Source organism: Abramis brama, assembly GCF_963993115.1.
Source record: "Abramis brama genome assembly, chromosome: 19".
Lineage (NCBI taxonomy): Eukaryota > Metazoa > Chordata > Actinopteri > Cypriniformes > Leuciscidae > Abramis > Abramis brama.
The window spans coordinates 16,986,894-17,004,868 of NC_139981.1; the positions used below are offsets into that span (position 1 = coordinate 16,986,894).

The 17,975-nt window shown below is 36.0% G+C and overlaps 1 protein-coding gene across 1 annotated transcript; it reads left to right on the plus strand.

Annotated features, from left to right (window-relative positions):
- The first annotated feature begins 4,787 nt into the window (after positions 1 to 4,787).
- Positions 4,788 to 17,498, plus strand: vstm4a (V-set and transmembrane domain containing 4a). Its single transcript, XM_084092468.1, has 8 exons — positions 4,788 to 4,990; positions 5,804 to 6,199; positions 14,627 to 14,680; positions 15,179 to 15,286; positions 15,478 to 15,511; positions 15,606 to 15,730; positions 16,128 to 16,186; positions 17,016 to 17,498. The coding sequence occupies exons 1-8, from the start codon at positions 4,939 to 4,941 to the stop codon at positions 17,175 to 17,177; spliced, it is 990 nt and encodes a 329-aa protein (XP_083948594.1). The 5' UTR covers positions 4,788 to 4,938; the 3' UTR covers positions 17,178 to 17,498.
- The last annotated feature ends 477 nt before the right edge of the window (positions 17,499 to 17,975 follow it).

Here is a 17,975-nt window from a genome sequence, read left to right on the forward strand (position 1 = left end):
TCCCTCCTTGGGATTTTTAGCCTTTTTCCATCCTGTATTTGTATCCCGATTTTCAATTGTACTTAATACCAGCAGCTGTCAGTTATTAAGGTTCAAGTACAATTTATAAACTGCACAGTCTCTGTCGCCAGTTATCTTAATAAAAGGGGGGAATAAATGGGTCACAATAGGAGGGGTATTTTTTGAGCTGGCACCTCCCCCCTCAGTCAGTCCATTTTCAAATGTCCTCCTGATGTCAAGCTGTCTCACGCCAGTCTTAACTTTGCAGCCAGGCACTGCTATAATAGGACATGGGTGCAGTGAGCTCTTTCCCAGGAGTCTTGGCTGCAGCAGAGGGCCTGGTGTGTAAAGGTGATGGACACTCACATATGGAGCAGCAGGGCCGCCCTCTCTCCTCTTTAGAGCTCTGTTGCTAAGCTCTCGTCAGAGCTGTTCCACTCTCGCTCACCACTTCCTCACCACTCACAGCTGTAGTTTACAGCACTGCCTTATATCCTCAGCTGAACAAGTTGACATGTTATGATGAAAACAACATGAGTCTCACAGCTGAGAACATGAGCGATACAATTGCAGTACTAACATTTAGAAATGCTTAATTTTATATATATTTTTCATTAATTTTTGCAAATAGTCATATTTTCTTGGATTTGTTTTTGATAATTAAAAAGGCATGTTTTTATACTGCAAGATTTTTTTCCTGAAAAAAAAAAAAAAAAATCTAAATGGCTACAAAACAAGATTTACATAAGAAACAAAATCTTTTTTTTTTTTTTTTTTTTCAGTTTAAAATAAGACATTTTTAGGTGGAATTTCACAGGATAAGCTCAGAAATTGTTTGTTTGAGTAGCCCAAAACACACACACATCATTTTTTATTTAAATTTTTTTTTTCAGTGTAAAAACTTCTACATATTCTGCCATGTCGGGGATAGTGGGAGCAACTTTCGCTATCATGGGTAGATTTAAGGGGGCTCAGTGGGATACTGCACTCTTGTAAAAGTTCTGATTATATTACATGTGTGGCCTTGAGAGATCAGGTAGGTGCTGAACCCCATAACAGGCTGGAATGGTCTCTTCCAAGCACTGGTCATTCCCTCTGTGAATCACCCCGCATGACTTTTATGGGATCGTACTGCAATTACAGACATTCTGCTTGTCAAATATTTCTAAATGCTTTAAAAGGTAACAGATAACAATGTTGTTTTAATACACTCTTAGTTTATTTTTGTTGTCAAGATATTGAGACCACTGCTTGCACACTCTCTTTCGCTTTATTTTGGACTAAAAATATCTACAAACAATAATGCCTTTTGTATTTGTACGTGGATTGTCAGTATAAGCACACAAACGCTGTTTGTTGGCCCAACACAGCAACATCGGCTCAACCAATGGTGTGAGTTTGGGGGCGAGGCTATCTGTTTATCTAACCAATGGCAGGCGAGGAGAGTGTTTAATCACTTTGTCATTATATGAAGTCCACATAATACAAACTAAATGAATTGTGAGGGAGTTGTTGAATCTTAATTGAAATGACAGTTGTTTTTATATAAACTCTGTAGTGTGGCTTCTGTTGTTTTCCTATCAAAGGCTAATAATTAACACCGTCAATAATCACTGTCACTGAAAGTACTTAAGCCATCAAATATTACAGTAACATCACTATACTCCCAGGCTCATTTACAAAATCCCGTTGAGAGAAAATAACGCATAGCCCTTCTTATGGCCTCTGTAATGTTCTCGGATATTGATTGTATCAGGGATATTAGCTGGTCTGTGACTTAATCAGCCACCGCCCCCATCTGAATAAAGCTTGAGCTAAATGACTCCCTCCTGAGGGGCCTGCTCTGTCTCTTTTTATTAAAACCCCACAGTCATTTAAATGAAAATGTCAATAGATCTTCCCTTACATGCTTTTACAAGAGAATGAACTGAATTGTGATGAATTCTGAGTGACAAAACGCTTTTATATACAGCCCTATCTATTTGATTTAATTCATATCTTATGGGATTTTTAAAAATGCTGATCCACTGGGCCTCCTACAGTATTTCAGTGGTTCACAGCTAATAAGCCTTGTTCCAAACTTCCAAAGATCATGATTCAAGAGTTTTATTCCCAGAAATACGTCACGGTTTACTGACACCGTGAGGCTGGTGGGGAACGGCAACAGGCTATAATATGTAAATAATCTAGGACATTAAACAGTCCCATTTCCACGCTGGGTCTTTTTTTTTGAGTGCCACAACGCTGGTCCTCTGCATATCCAGTGGTATAATTATAAAACCAATTAACTGAGAATAATTTGCCCTAATGGCAGAGCCAATAAACAAACAAACTGAGCGAGTGATTTAATGGAAGGGTGTCTTTGTGTTGCTTTGTTGCCTTGCGAGTGGCCCAAATGAGTTTAACAAGAGCTCCCTCGAGATGCTACATATACCAGAGATATGAGAGAGCATCTCCTTTTGATTTCCCCTGATTCTCGACTCCCATTAAAAACTTTAAGAGGCATCTGTGGAGGTCGGTCGAGCACCTAACTGAACCTATAGCACTGACCATACCGGAGATGTCCGAAGAAGAGACCGGACCCGAGGCTCTTGTGTTAGCCGAGATGTTGTTGTGCGTGTTATTCCGTATCTCCCGCTGACTCGTGTATTACATTAACGAGCCACTTACTGATTGACTGAGAGCTTCTCTCCATGAGCCCTTTTAATCTACTCTGATATGAAATGCATGATTTCGCTGCAGGAGTCAGGTCTGCGGGTGGGCAATGTCTTAAACTGTAATTGAATAAGTGTAAGAATCACTGTGTCTTACATTATCTACAAGGGTAACATAAGTGATAACGTTTTTTTTTTGATTGGCGCACACACAAAAACACACATACACACACTGGTTTATACACATTCGGAGCAATTGGGACCTTATAAACTATAATATATATATATATATATATATATATATATATATATATATATATATCATAAAGTGAATGCGTTACTGAGTTGGATCCGTGTGAGAGGATGTAGCCACATGGAGTCAGTGTAGAGTCCTGATAGCAGGAATGAATGTGGTATGTAATTATTTTACAATGAATTGAGTTTCTCTTGCATTTTGCTGGCCTGATTAACTGGTTAATTAGAATAGAAAAAAACCTGATAAATTAGCTTTAAAAAAACTAATTTGAACTACAGACGCAATGTCACTACTTGTATTGTCTAAGGCGGTTTGGAATACCATCACATCATACTGATACTTCTGAAGGATATATGAGTATGAATGCTTAGATTGACTGTTTAGATTTTCAGTATGATGAAGGAACCAGATATGGTATCAGCTGTGATTTTTAAAGTTTTTTGACTTACTTTTTTCCAAATGTTATTTAAAAAATATAGATACACAATATTGCACAGTATTAAGTAAAGGTATGCTATAGTATTCCAATTTTATATCCAAAGCTGTGAAATACAGTCAATATTGTAATCAGTGAGTTGGAGGCAGCCCTGAAAGATACATTTTTAGACAATTGTTTATTGCTTGTTGACAATTGTTGTCTGCTGAGACTGTGATCATGAGGCTTGCTTGCTTTGAAAGATGGGAAATGTCTGTAGATTAATGTAGTGACCGACTGATCCCAGCATATCAAAGTTTACTAATAACTGCCATTTTCTTGCACATGCTCCTTTGGTTGAGTTCAACATGTTTCATAAATTATTGTAGACTGTGAAATTCTCAACAGGCTTTGTCTCCAGACAGCATATAACAACATGCTGTATTACATTTTTCCTTGATCCAGTAAGAACAATGGAACAATTTTTTCCAAAAAATACGGAGTTAAAGACAAAAGCTGAAGTATTGCACTGGCAGGACACGTGTTAAGCTGTAGCCATATACTCTGTTGCTATATATAAGCACATTGTGTAATTCAACTCCTCTTGGCAGCAGTTCCCAGTAGGAGAAACCACTAGCTCAGCACATTACTCTACCCAATAAACCATTATGCTTCAAACCACGAGATGGGTGGACAAGAACTGTGTGCTGAAGACAGAAAACTGCATCCTGTGGACATATTTTCAGTAGTCAATGTTTAAAGTCTGTCATCATTTACTCATCATGTCATTCCAAACCTGTGACTTTCTTTCTTCCATAGAATACAAAGTATGAATTTTGAAAGACATTTTGGTCAGTTTGTAAATTGTTATACAAAGCTTTTATATATATTATGCATGGTGCATAAGATGTATGGACTATTTTTAAGATACTTTAATAGTTTTGCATCCTTTTTTAAAGCTTAAAAGTCCCGATCATTGTAACTGCATGGAAGAAATGAATCAGTGAATCAAATGAATCTCCTTTGTGTTTAACAGAAGAAAGAGTTTGGATCAGCATTAATACAATTTTTTGGATGAACTAGCTAAGTTTTCAGCTTACATTTTAAACTATAGTATGAATAACGGTAAACTCAATTTTTACCACTGTCATAATAAATGTAATATTTATATAAAGGGGGTTTTGGACTCTCACTTTGGAAAGTGAGTCATTGTGAGACATGCCACTGTCTTCACTCATTATCTAAGCTGAGTTCTTAAACCTCACTAAGACCTGGCCGCTGCTCCTATACTTTCGGATGCTGTAGGTCCAGCTGAAAATTTGTGCTGCTTCCAAAGGCTCTCTCGGGGAAATGACATTTCCTACGTACTTTTCACTGGCAGGGGGAGTGATTTCAGGATAGAGAAAGAAAATGAGAGCGGGTGAAAAAAGAAAGACTGGGAAAGAGGGGTGTTTCTAACTGGGAACAGAGCACGCACTGTTTCAGATTACACACACACACACACACACACACACAGTGAGAGGGAGAAAGAGAAAGAAAAGGAGAAAAAATCTCAGGGACTCCTTTCTTTTCTTGACGTTTAGTTGGGTTTATGGAGCCTGCGGGTCTGCAAAATGAAGCTCTCCGCTGTTGCGATAGTTCTCCTGACTAGGGCTTTTATTGGAGGTAAGGATGTGTGTTTATGTTGGCCTTTTAATATGCAGTGACGAAACTGGCAAAAATTGCTATCGGGGGTACATGGTCAGTGAGATGATTTTTCAGATGACTGCTTCACGTTTGTCACACATGTAAAGTAACTCCAGTCTTTATCTGCATAAAACTATTTAAGCAAAACTTTTAAACCTCTTTGACCTACTTTTACTCTATATTTGTGTATTTTTCTCCAGTGCATATTTCAAAATATGCCAGACTGCATTGTTCTGAACAGTCTTAGTTAAGCAACTAGGATTCTTTCTTTTTGTTTATGTCCAAATCTCTCTTGTGATGTGGTTTTTGAATTGAAAACAGAGCCCAGCTTGACCCCTGAGGGACTCGAGTAATTGGGACACAACATAAACATGACAAAGGCTTTTAACAGCTGGATACAATCTTCTTGTCGTGTTCCCTGCTCAACCCTCTAGTTCAAGAAGGCAGACAAATGTTTTCCACCTGTAGTTTCTGTTTGGCAGAGCATATTGAGCCCAGATGCATTCAAAATATTTTACACCCTTTAATGGTCATGGATTTAGGCCAAAATAGGAGATATCACAAATGAAGCTCCAAAGAAAATTGAAGGATAAATATCATTTATATTATACATTTAAAAAAAAAAAAAAAACTATGGTCAAATTTGCTATTTTTTATCTTTCAAGATTTCTTTTCATGATCTCTTTTATTTCTCTTCTGTATGCACATTTAAATTAGGAATGACTTTCTTGGATTTAAATCAATATACATTAGCAGTAATAATACAGAGAAACATGTTGTTTTTTTCCCCAGAGCTGAGTGCCGCTTTAAATGTGTCCGTCACCCCTGGGCCAGTCAGCATGTGTATGGAAGGAGACAACATCACTTTGTCCTGCTTAGTGTCTCAGAGGAAGAGAAGCAGCAGTGTCCTGGTGCTACGTTGGCTCTACTTCCCCACTCCTGAAGACGAGCACCTCGTGGTCAGGATGGGCATGAAGAAAGCCAAGTATTACGGCAACTACAGCAAGCACTTTCCCCAGACAAAGTTCCGCCTGTGGGAAGAAATGGACGGACAGATCTACCGTCTGCTTATCCTGAATGTGTCCCTGGAGGATGGGGGTAACTACACCTGTAAAGTGCAGGAAATACGGAAGCACAGAAACAAGTGGAGGGCCTTGTCGAATGGAACAGGGAGCATGGAATTAAGAGGTAACTTGAGGATTTTTTTATTAAATGATGTAAAATACATTATGTACTCAGCCATTCAGTATATGAATTCTGAAGGCTAATGTTGTCTCAAATGAAACACTTTTTTTTTTTTATATAGAAGCATTCACCTTTTTCATATGTCAAATGTGCATCCTCTCATTTAGTGCGACCATTAGCTTTAGCATGTTAGTAAACCTGAGTCCAAGCACCAAAAAGCATTTTTGTTTTTTTTTACTTATTGCACGTTATACAAATACTGAATGATTAATCATACATTGAAACCACATTTGCAGTGTGTTTTGGTAGTTGACACGTCTGCCATTTTGACATTTTTGTCAAGCTAACTTTGTGGCTTCTCTGTTTTGATGCATACCAAAACAGAGCACTGTGTACTACGAGTACAATCCGAAAGTTTGGACTCTTCAACATTCAACTCATCTGAATTGTTCTTGTGAGACATTATGGGCCTCATTTATAAAATGTTGCGTAGAAACCATCATACATTTGATGTTACGATAATTTCTCCAATGTGCGTAAGTTTGTTGTTGTTGTTGTTGGACCACCTCCTCCATTCCTTTTGGACAAATTAATTAGTGCAATAACAAAAAAATGCAAGACGCATTTGATTAGAAAAATTGCACAATGTGAAAGCTTTTTTTTTAATGCAAGTAAGCAATCTGGAGTATCGGCGTTTAAAACTAACCGTTCAACTCAGAGCCTAGTCACTAGTGCCAGCGAACACTGTGGTTGAGTTGGATGTGGTGTAAGAGTGATGTCTTGCCACGGTCAGGGCTAACCACACGACAGCTGTTTCCTCCAGTTCACTAATCCTTCAGTACATCCAGCACAGGGTCAATTTCAATTCCACAATTAGTGACAAAGGTCATTGTTAGCTATTTGTAAACCTCTTTTACAGAGGGGATGGTCTGTCTTTTCAGAACATCACAAAAGAGTGACTATATCAGATTCACAGTGACATTACTCCATGTCAACGGTTCAAAGCCCTAATCCAAATAGTTTTAGAATGGTCCATAAAATTTTCAAATAATCAACAAGAAAATGAAGCGTAAACGTTTCCATTTCTCACGTTGTAGCCTTTTCTTACATGCTAGCTTCGGTGTGTTTGTAAGTCTCAGGGTTCCACCTTCCACATATATACATCATTTCCACTCTAAATGTGTTTTGGGCCAACACAAACAGACCATGAGCCTGTTAATGAGAGCAACCTGGACATGCTGTGGGGATAGAGCGAGGAGGCTTGGCAAGGATGCCACTGAAAACATTTACTCTGGCTGCATTATGAGTTTTCCTATGGTGTTCGGACAGCGAGAGGTCCCCAATGCTTCAGCGTCCACTGGATTAATCATCTGCCCGATAAACGGCAATTGCCTGATTCTAGCAACAATGAAGAGAACAAAGAAGTATTTGTTTGCACTTAAAGGGACAGTTCACTCAAAAGATGTTGTCATTGTTGACTTATTGCATGCCGTATGACTTTCTTTCTTCCATAGAACACAAAAGGAGATGTTCTGAAGAATTTACTAGAGCTTTTAAACTTTAAAAAAAATGCAAAAACACCATAAAATATCATTCATCAACATTTTATAAAAGTATTCCATAATACTTGTGCGTTTTGCTGTAAATACATCTTCTGAAATCACTTTGTGTGATCAATAGACTAAAATATAAATTTTTCCACTGATAATCTTCACCTTCAACAGTTTTTGTCACGATTTTGTAAACTGGATCAGTCGAGTCATCTGAAAAGATCCAACTCAAACGAATGATGCGTTCACAAATCAGACATTGCTTCTCTCATGAACGTGCCAGTGAGAACTAGAGCATATGTAAAGATTTTCAGTGCATAATAAATTACATTTCAATCTGTTCCTCACACAAAGCTATTATAGATTTCAGAAGACTTGGAATATAGTGCACAAGTCATATTTCTTTTTTTATGTTCCACTGAAGAAAGAAAGTCATATGGGTTTGGAATGACATGAGGGTGAGTAAATGATGACACAGTTTTCATTTCTGGATGAACCATTTCTTTAAAGTAGCTTTGTACCATTCAAAAAGTGAAGTTATTTATTATCCTTCATCATCGGCAATGAATAACCATTGCATTTTCCTTTGTATAGTTTTCTTTGTATAACTGATGCTTTAGAAGCTAAATTCTAAAAGTAACAAGTCTGTGAAATTTCTGTATATTTAAGCAGTTTATTTTAAGAGAAAAACTGTGGTTTATTTTTTTAAACCACCACATAAAGTGCACATATAGCTGATGATTTATTTGAAGATAAACACCAGCATTTATCTCTGATATAAAGATGTGGGTTTGAGGGATATAAGCAACAGAATATTACTGTAGAGTTTAGACAACCACAGATACCCCACTTTACCCGACTCTGAGACCAGTTCAAGAAAAAAACAAGTGAAAGAGTAAACAAACAAGAGGCAATAAGGAAGGAAATGTAGGTCGTAGGTTGAATTAAACCGGGGAATTTGTTATGCACAACAAAACAATGTCAGCTAGCTGAGATCCCCCATAAACATAGACCAAAGCAGGACTACAGAGCGGGGTTAACCACTTCAACCATCACTGCAGCCACAGGGTCGGCCAGCAAATGACTTAATGCTTTTCCAAAACAAAAGCGGCACTCAAACATGCCCCGTTCCTCACCCGTTTGACTTCGAATGTAGTGTGCACTTTGTTCTCGAGTGTTATTGCACAGTGTTTCTGCAGATCTGAAAATGTGCTGAACCCTTCAGTTTAGCAGGGGTTTTATAGAATGGTTTTGACTTGAAAGAAAATGCAGATCAGATGTGTAACTGTATATCTGCTGTGGACAGAGTGTCCTTTTTTTTTTTTTTTTGGAAAGGATTTCTCTAGAGCCTTTCACTGCTCTAGTAATTAAGATAATGTAACAGTGTGTAATTTTAATATAAAAAAAAAACCTTTCTCCTTGCTTAATATGCAGAGAGAACCATTTGTAGATTGATTTACCCTTCCATTACATTTCTTTAGCATCTTAACCCTCGGGTCTTTAGTGACCTGGGACGTTATTCACTACCCACATCCTCGTACATTTTTTTCAAGTTAGACATCAACCTCCTTAGTATTCCTCAATCAATTCATTATAAACTATTTAACAAGAAAGAAATATATACAATTATAAAAGAATGCCTGTTTTACCATTATTTTTTTGTGTAAAAATTACAATATAGGGTCACTAATGACCCAATGTGTGTAACAGTGCAAGTATATTTTTTCTTCACAACAATAATTTAATCTCTGATGACTGAATAAGTGCAATTCACCAATTTTCCACAAGGTGGCAATATCTGATACACAATGATGAAGTGACGTTTCACTCATAGTTACCGCAGACAGAAAACAAAAGATTAGGAAGTATCATCAGCAAAACTTGAAATGGCTCAGCGATTTATTGCAGAGCAAGTACTGAACGCAATCAAATATTAGTCACTGTCACTTGATGGTGGATCTGGTGAAGAAGCTGTCAGCGATCAAAATATTGATTTTGAAGATGTTGAAAATGATAGTTTTTAGAATATGTTTGAGGTTGCGAATATGAGCCAGATGCTGGAAAATGAGCTCTGACGAGGACAGTGATGATGGCATGAAACATCTGCTCAAACTGAACCATTTCAAGCTCCAAAAGGAAACAAAATATGCTTTATTTGATTCTCCTGTAATTGTTACTCTAATATCAGGAGAGTTTTATATTACCGAGAAGGTAGAGATCCAGCCGTGTTAGATATAGATCCGGGTCGCTAAATACCCGAATATGTAATAATGATTGGCGAAACATTCATGCATTTAAGGGGTAACCTGACCAACACAGCAACACTGACTCATGGTATTGGTTTAGGGGCAGAACTATGTTTCTGGCTGACCATTGGCAGATGGAGGGAGTGTACAGGAAATTTCAAGTTTTTGTCATGCTAATGGCACACAAATAACAAGGTTCTTGCTTACACTTTTTATTGCGTTTCATCATTCAATCATCTACATTTTATTGAGCCCATTTGAAGTTTTAACTATCTTACAATTATCTTTGAAAGTAATTCTCTCCAACAGTGCTCTCAACATCTGCAAGCAATTTCCCCTGACCTGTTTAAAAAATGCCATGCAGCAAGCATTGAACGAAGAAAACTTAAAGAATGAATGAGAGAAAGAGTATGATTTTCCATGTATTCTCAAAAATCTGAACTTAGTTTCCCAGGTAAACAAATATTAAATATTTAAACATTGATGTAATGCATGCTGAATGTATTAATAGCTGTTTATAAGCTTTCTGTGATAGATTTATTAAAGCCACATTTCTCAGGGTCAAAGGTTAAGTATTTTTAGAGGCCGCTAATGCAACTTCCTTTTAAACTAAATGTCCTTGCCTGGTCATATTGAAGCCTCATCAAGCACAACCCTGCAAAAAATATCCACAGTAAACAAGATGTTGGAGAGAATGACCGGGTTGAGACTTGACCCAAATTTTCAACAATATGATAATACAGAGATTTTCCCCTGAACTTAGATTGTAAAGTTGCAATACAAATGTTAAGTGCAATACAATCCACAACATCCCAAACAAGTTTGCAATTGAAAAAAAAAAAAAAAAAACCTAACCTAACCCCAAAGGTCAATAAAACTACAAACTGATTCCAGTGCTCATAAGATCTGTTTTCTTTCTTTTTTAACCCCCTGAGGTCGGTCCTTATCACTGCAAAAAAAAAAATCTAAATACTAATATTAATTTTTATCTTATATGCTTGTGTTATACATCAATCGATCCTGTTTAGTGTGTATTTTTTTTGTGCATACTCATAATAAAAACAAAGTGTTGTGCTTTTCGCCAAATAAAGAAAAATAAACATGATGCGAGTTCTGCCTTCACTGTCAGTGAAGTCAATTCTGAAACGCGTCCGAAAATGAACTGTAACTCAGCGAATACTCAGTCAAACAAGCATACAGACACACAGGCATGAAGCTTGAATTCTCTTCTTTTAAATTAAGTAATTTTTATAAAAAACAAATATTCACAGTTTATGTAATATGTATGTAAAGAGAGAGATGTCAGTCGTTCTCATCTCAGCTAATTAAGTTTTAATGTGACTCCGCCCACGGAGACCGCGCTATACAAACGCAAATGTGAGGCGATCCATACAAACCTGTGAAACGCCCACATCAGCTGGATAAGGCCGGTGACACACTGGATGCGTGGCGTAAGCGTCTCAGCTGCGTGGCGTGTCCGTTTTTATTTCGGCTCCCATGTTAACAGTTTTGAGTTTGCACACTGCCTGCGTGAGACGCGAATTGCTTTGTCACTGCAGATATACAGCAACGCGTGCATGCTATAAATAGAACCGACGCCTATTTTTCACGCGACACGCAAGCGTCTTGGAAGCGTTTCCATGCAAAATTAAATATGAAAATCTGTTTATATGACATTTTTACACGAATACATATTAATAAATGTCATTTTGATGTTTAAAAGTGTCTAGGTTTTGACATAAATGCAAATATAAATGTAATTTTACAAAATATTATCGATTTTCAAATACTGCTGTATGAACAGCTTTTAGCAAACTCTATTGCTATACTGAGATGAGGAATATATACTGTATGTTTTGTCAAAAATAAAGTCATCAACTAACTAATGAATCCTTTACTTTGAAATACGTATGATAAAATGTATACTTTAGTTTTGAAAGACGTTGACTAGTTTTGAATAGATTATAAAGTTTTTACTGTACAATAGACTGCCACATCAAATAAGATTTTGTTTGCCAATTTTGCTCATATGTTAAATATAGTATGTTTTGTCAAAAATAAAGTCATCAAATAATACGTTTTGTATACTTTAGTTTTTACAAAGAAAGATTACACTTGAATTGTTGTTGTAATTGTAACCTTTTTAATAAAAAATATATATTTACAAGGTAGATGTAAACAAACTATTAAAAGGTAAATATAATTTTTTTCTTGAAATAATTTGTATTGTGTTTTATTAGTGACAAATTTGGGGAGAGGATAAATATTCCAAAACTGAAAATACAGTATGAGAATTAACTGCACAATTACTAGACATGTTTACCTTGGATATTATACAATTTGCAAGCACAATTTGTGAAAAAAAAAATAAAATTGCGATGCTTCCAACTGTGAACCAATTTGGTAGTGTGTATATATATATATATGTGTGTGTGTGTGTGTGTGTGTGTGTGTGTATATGAAGAGTTCAGATGCAAAAGCCTCTAAATGCCATCTGAAATTTTCTTCTAGAATGATCATTTTTATGAAGCTTGTATTTAAGTTCAATAATTTCTATATATATATATTGCTCTTGTATTCTTTCTTGTGGCTATAGGTGACACACCTGAATGAATGGCTCATTAAGTATGCAGGGGCATTGTCTCATCAGGTGTGAACTACTAAATATGCATGATGCTGTTGGAGCGTTTACGCCCCATCCGCATATTGGCTTTCCAAACTAAAAGTGTTTCACAAAACTTAAATCAATGTATCGTTTTATGTGAATGATTAGGCAGGATGATTTTCACATCGTTTTGAAGAAAAAAATCCATTAGTCAAAAGTCTTATTGACACATATTTAGTATGTGTTTTGTGGCCTTATTTCAGAAACTTTCATTTTTAGTTTTTTCAATAACCATGCATAAACATTATTCTCTCAAAAATGAAAACATGTACATACATGTGGCTCACATATTATGGTAGTCCTGTTTGTGCTAAATAGAGTGTAATTACACCTTTGCCATTGATATGTTTATAAGCAACTGAAAAAAGCACAAATGTCAGGGCATGTCGGAACATCTCAAGGACTCCAAAAACACCTCAGACCCCAGAGGGTTAACTTTTAAACGCTTTTTTTTTTACTTCGAATGCTTCCAACCAGCTACATAAATGAAGTGTCATTTAAAATTGTAATGGCATTTTATTAGCACTGTCAAGTTTTAAGGCACCTATGTACCCTTTTCATGGACTGATGATGGTGCGTTACCACAGTTATCAACATCGCAAATCTAGTAAAGTGTTTAATATTTTCATTTTTAAATATACTTTGTGTTATATTGCCTTGGCAGTAAATTGTAAAAAGCAAAATAACGCAGTTTCTAATACAACAGCTGAGGGAGTGACAGTAAATTAGACATCTTTCTCTTCTGACTGCTGTAATCAATCTCTATATTTTTCCCTCTTTTGAAAGTTGTAGAAACGCTATTGCGGATTTTTTTCTTTTGCTATTAGAGCAAATGCAAATTCAAAATTATATTTGCTTTCATCTCCCATTCACCGCTATAGAAATTTACCCGACTTTGACAAATTCTGCTTCTGAGAACCCCGGATATGTGAAAAGGGTCCATTGTATCCGTTAGCTGTCCTTCTTCTTCTAGCATACTCTCTTGAATAGGTACTTATTTTGAAAAAGTAATTAGGCTACTTCACGACAGCTAAAAAAGTATATTCTATATAGTATGAGAGTGTGTAGAATGAATGTAATCTGGACATACTACATTCGCCATGTTGTCATTATAATGTGACCTACCCGCTTCACTGCCATTCACAAATCCTCTCCCGGGGCCTCATGGGATAGTAAAGTGTTCATCATATGCACACTTCAGAATCGGAAGTAGGTCATCCGGGTCCTTTTTGCCTACTCTTTTACGAGTACTTTGAATTTGGACATACTTCTTTTGTCACATACTGTTTAAGTCTGCGATTTTGCATGCAGCCTATATCTCCGCAGCGCTTTAGCGTATTGAGACGAATATTGGTACATGTAATCACAAGCATGACCTGAGGCAACATGCTGCATTTTGGCACAGCTCTACCTACTGGTCAGGAGACATGAAAAATAGCTTTATTTGCTTATAACTGAACGGTTTGCCCAAAAATCATAAAACTCTTTTAATTCAGTGTTTATTTTAATGAAACTGGTCTTTATAGATTCCTTGAGTCATACCAAGAACAATAATACCAATTATGCCATATTCGGTCAAACTTGCTGTCTGCCATTTCATTTTTTTTTTTTTTTTTTGAAAAGCTACTTTTTCGAACACATCAACAAATTTGATGGCATGGTGCCAAGCTTATTTTGAGGCTATAAATCTGCAACGCTTTGGCATATTGACCTTAAACTTCATATGTGTCATTGTCTCCTAACACATCAATTTGGTAACAGTGCCACCCATGTCAAAGTGATGATTGTATTTGGGATTTTTACCAAAAATATTTTAAAAATGTCTTTAATTATTAATTGTTGCAGTTGCTCTGATGCTCCCAGCAATGCTTGCATAACTCATCATGCCTTTTTTTGTGGTTGGCCCCTTAATTGCAGCTGTATTTATGTCTGTCTTTCTCTTTCTCTCTCTCTCTCTTAATGTTTTCAGTACATCATACACCAAGCACAGGAAAAGCTGATGTCATATGGAGCATGTTTGAAGGTATGCTGTTGCCTCAATATTGTAATAAAATAGAGCTTGTTTATTGCAGTCTGGTGTATGGTCTCAATCACTGATAAAGACACTGGCTTGGATCACAGCTTAGTGTTAGATAGCTTTTGGCTAGTGTGTTACATCTCCTCCCTTCCGGTGGAGAAAGACCAAACCAAATTCAACCAAGTGTAAATCAAGTGTGCTCACAGTGTTTGGTTTATTTTTGTGGTCAGCTTTGCCCAAGCTTTTATTGGAATAAAGATTCTTCCTTGGTTTATGACTCTTTACAACATTTCCACTGCATTATTACAAAATCCACTACATTTTAAACACAAAATAAAACAACACATTATTGTGGGTGTAATTCATAGTTTTAATAACATTTGTTAAAAGTAAAAAGAATGTAATACTGATTGTTGGAGAATGTTATCATTTGTTTGTTTGCAGGGTTCGCGCTCATTGTAATAACGTGTTTACAGCGCATTATTTTGCTGTGATCTTTTTCAGATTTGTATCTGTGTGCTGTGCTCATCTGCTCTGTCGGTCTGGTCTGCATGCTTGTCTTTGCCATGACTATCACATGTCAGCACCTACAGCACAAACGAAGACTACGAGGTGATGAGCTTTTTACCCTAGAGTCCAAATTATTTACCCGATACTTTAACGATACAATGTCATCAGTGCAAAAATTCATTTCAAAATGAAATTATTTTCGTGTTGTACAATCCTGTTTTTCTTGTTATGTCACATAGATTATTTATTAATTTGTTTCTAATGTTTTTTATGCTTGGTCTGTCTCCATCTAGCCAATTATTACCTTGTGAAGTGCCCAGAAAACAGGTAGACCTGGTTTACCACTGCTTTACTGTTATGTATGTATGATTGATTCTTAGATTGATTCTAAGCGTAACATTGTTCTGTTTTAAATGTCCAGCTCAGGGGAGACAGTAACCAGTGTGTCCAGCTCCTCTCCCGCAATGCACAGAAAAGAGAAACGACACAAACCTCATCTCAGAGACGTCACTGAACCACTACCACCACCACAGATACCAGCTAAAGGTACATTGAAACACCATGTACTCCCTGCGTACATATTGTCATATCAAAAATATTGGGTAACATTAGTTAATGCATTAGGTATCATGAACCAACAATGAACTTTTTAATGGCGTTTAATAATATAGGTTCATATTAAATTATAAATACACTATTGCATTTATGCATTTGGCAGATGCTTTTGTCCTCACATTCATTCAATATACATTAATTACTGTTAATTTAACATTTAAAATGTATTAGTGAATGTAGAAATTAACATTAACCAAGGTTAATAAATGCTTGCTATTCCATTGACTAATGGTACACTATAGAACCTTATTGTGAAGTGTTTCCAAATTTCGAACCCTTGAAAATCTATATATTTTTCATATTATGTTTTCTTTGGTTTGTTTTCTAGCACCTGCACCAAGAAAACCACGTAGAAGCAAACTTTTAAAGCCACAACCTACAAAAATGGTAGGAATGCCGACTCTTATCGAATTCATTTTACATAAGAGCATTATTTGCTTTCATGCTAAAACGTTAAAAAGATTAAGTGATGCTGATACGGTTTCATAATTGCCCTAAATATATATCTTGCTAAATTACTTTTATAATGTTTTTCATAATTAATTTTGTATGTGTAATCTTTTTATTCACAATTTTAAATTTGCATCTAACAACGCACTTTCTTTAGCCTCTCAATTGAATTTTCACAGACTAGAAACATGCAAGAGGGAAATAATGTAGCTTTCTCATAGAGCTCTATGTTCGCCACAGTTATTGCTATACCTACCTCCATTTATGGGTGTTATAATTTTATTTACTATTATTGCTTTCCAAAGCGTGATTATTTATTTAACATGGTTGATTCTTATTAGATTAGTTTCCAGGGAAATAATCACAGAAATGCAGAAAAGCAGCAAAAAAAAAAGAAAAGAAAATGTTTTAAGATCCAGCATTGTGTTGTGAAATTGTTTAAATGAGTGTAATTGATAGGGTATCGGAGGACATGAATTGATCTATGCTTCTGCTCTGTCCACTTGTGTTGTGTGCATTCCCTTTTTAGAAGTACTTGCTTTGACCATCTGAAATATCTACTTATCAGATGAAGTGCTTGTTCCTACTTGAGACTCCTAGTTCCATCCGTCTACGAACAATCCTAAAATTATACCTATAATTTCATGTTGTTCTGTCTGACCCCACATTCCTCAGTGAATACTAAACGCCCCTTTTAGACCTCTGACCACATACTGTAGTGTTCATATATCTGAAACGCCCTGTCTTCGCTCTTCTCGCCCTCAAGCCAAGGGTGGTAGAGGACAGTCTGACATACGCAGAGCTGGAGCTGGTGAAACCGAATCCTGAACTGAAAACAGACTCCACTGGATGTGCACAACTTGAGCCCGAAACACACTGCACGGGGACTGTTTACGCCCAAATACTTTTTGTGGAGAAGCAAGTGTAAATATGTATATTAAGAGTTTCATACCAAAAATTATTTATGAGATTGTTTAAAATATTGTTTTCCTACATACTGATGTTCTGGTATTTCACATGTACTAGTATAACTCTGTAATACAACAGCAGCATTTTCTTTTGATATATTTGGGCACATTTATGTACCTTTAGATTTAAGACCTTGCTTTCTTTAAGCAAAAATAAAGGATTACATAATGGATTTAACTCCAAACGTGCATAATTTGATTATGCAATTTTGTAAAATATGTAACAATTTTATTTTTTGCTATGTTGAAATAAAGATTTCTCCTCTAAAAGCAGAGGATGATACAGTATGAGCTAAAGAGCACAATTTATTGTCTCATTTACGTCCGCTTAAACAGGCAGTCATAACGTATTGTGTATTGAAGTATATCAAAGACTAACCCTCTGATGTAACCAGAATAACATTTATAACCACCTTTAAGTTTACTTTCCATAACTGAAAATACGCATCAGCTGTAGTGTGTGTTAGATAATTTCAATTCAGCTTGACTGTGACTATTTATAAAGAAGAATGCATTTTTACAATTTTAATGCATAATATTTGTGAACAATAATTGTTATTAATAATACATATTTTTATATTTATAAAATGTTTAAATTATAATGTAAATTCTATATATTTTAGGGCTGTCAAATTAATTAATCGCGAATAATTTCATCTGACAAAAGTTTGTGTTTATATAATAGGCTGTGTGTGTGTGTATATATATTTATATGCGTGTGTGTGTGTGTGTGTATGTAGATGTGATTCATCAATTTG

Bases quoted from the DNA above. Each gene is read 5' to 3' on its own strand.
- vstm4a (XM_084092468.1), top strand. From the start codon at position 4,939: ATGAAGCTCTCCGCTGTTGCGATAGTTCTCCTGACTAGGGCTTTTATT. The intron at 6,200-14,626 runs GTAACTTGAGGA...TAATGTTTTCAG, and splicing joins AGGGAGCATGGAATTAAGAG to TACATCATACACCAAGCACA. The intron at 15,287-15,477 runs GTGATGAGCTTT...GTCTCCATCTAG, and splicing joins GCACAAACGAAGACTACGAG to CCAATTATTACCTTGTGAAG.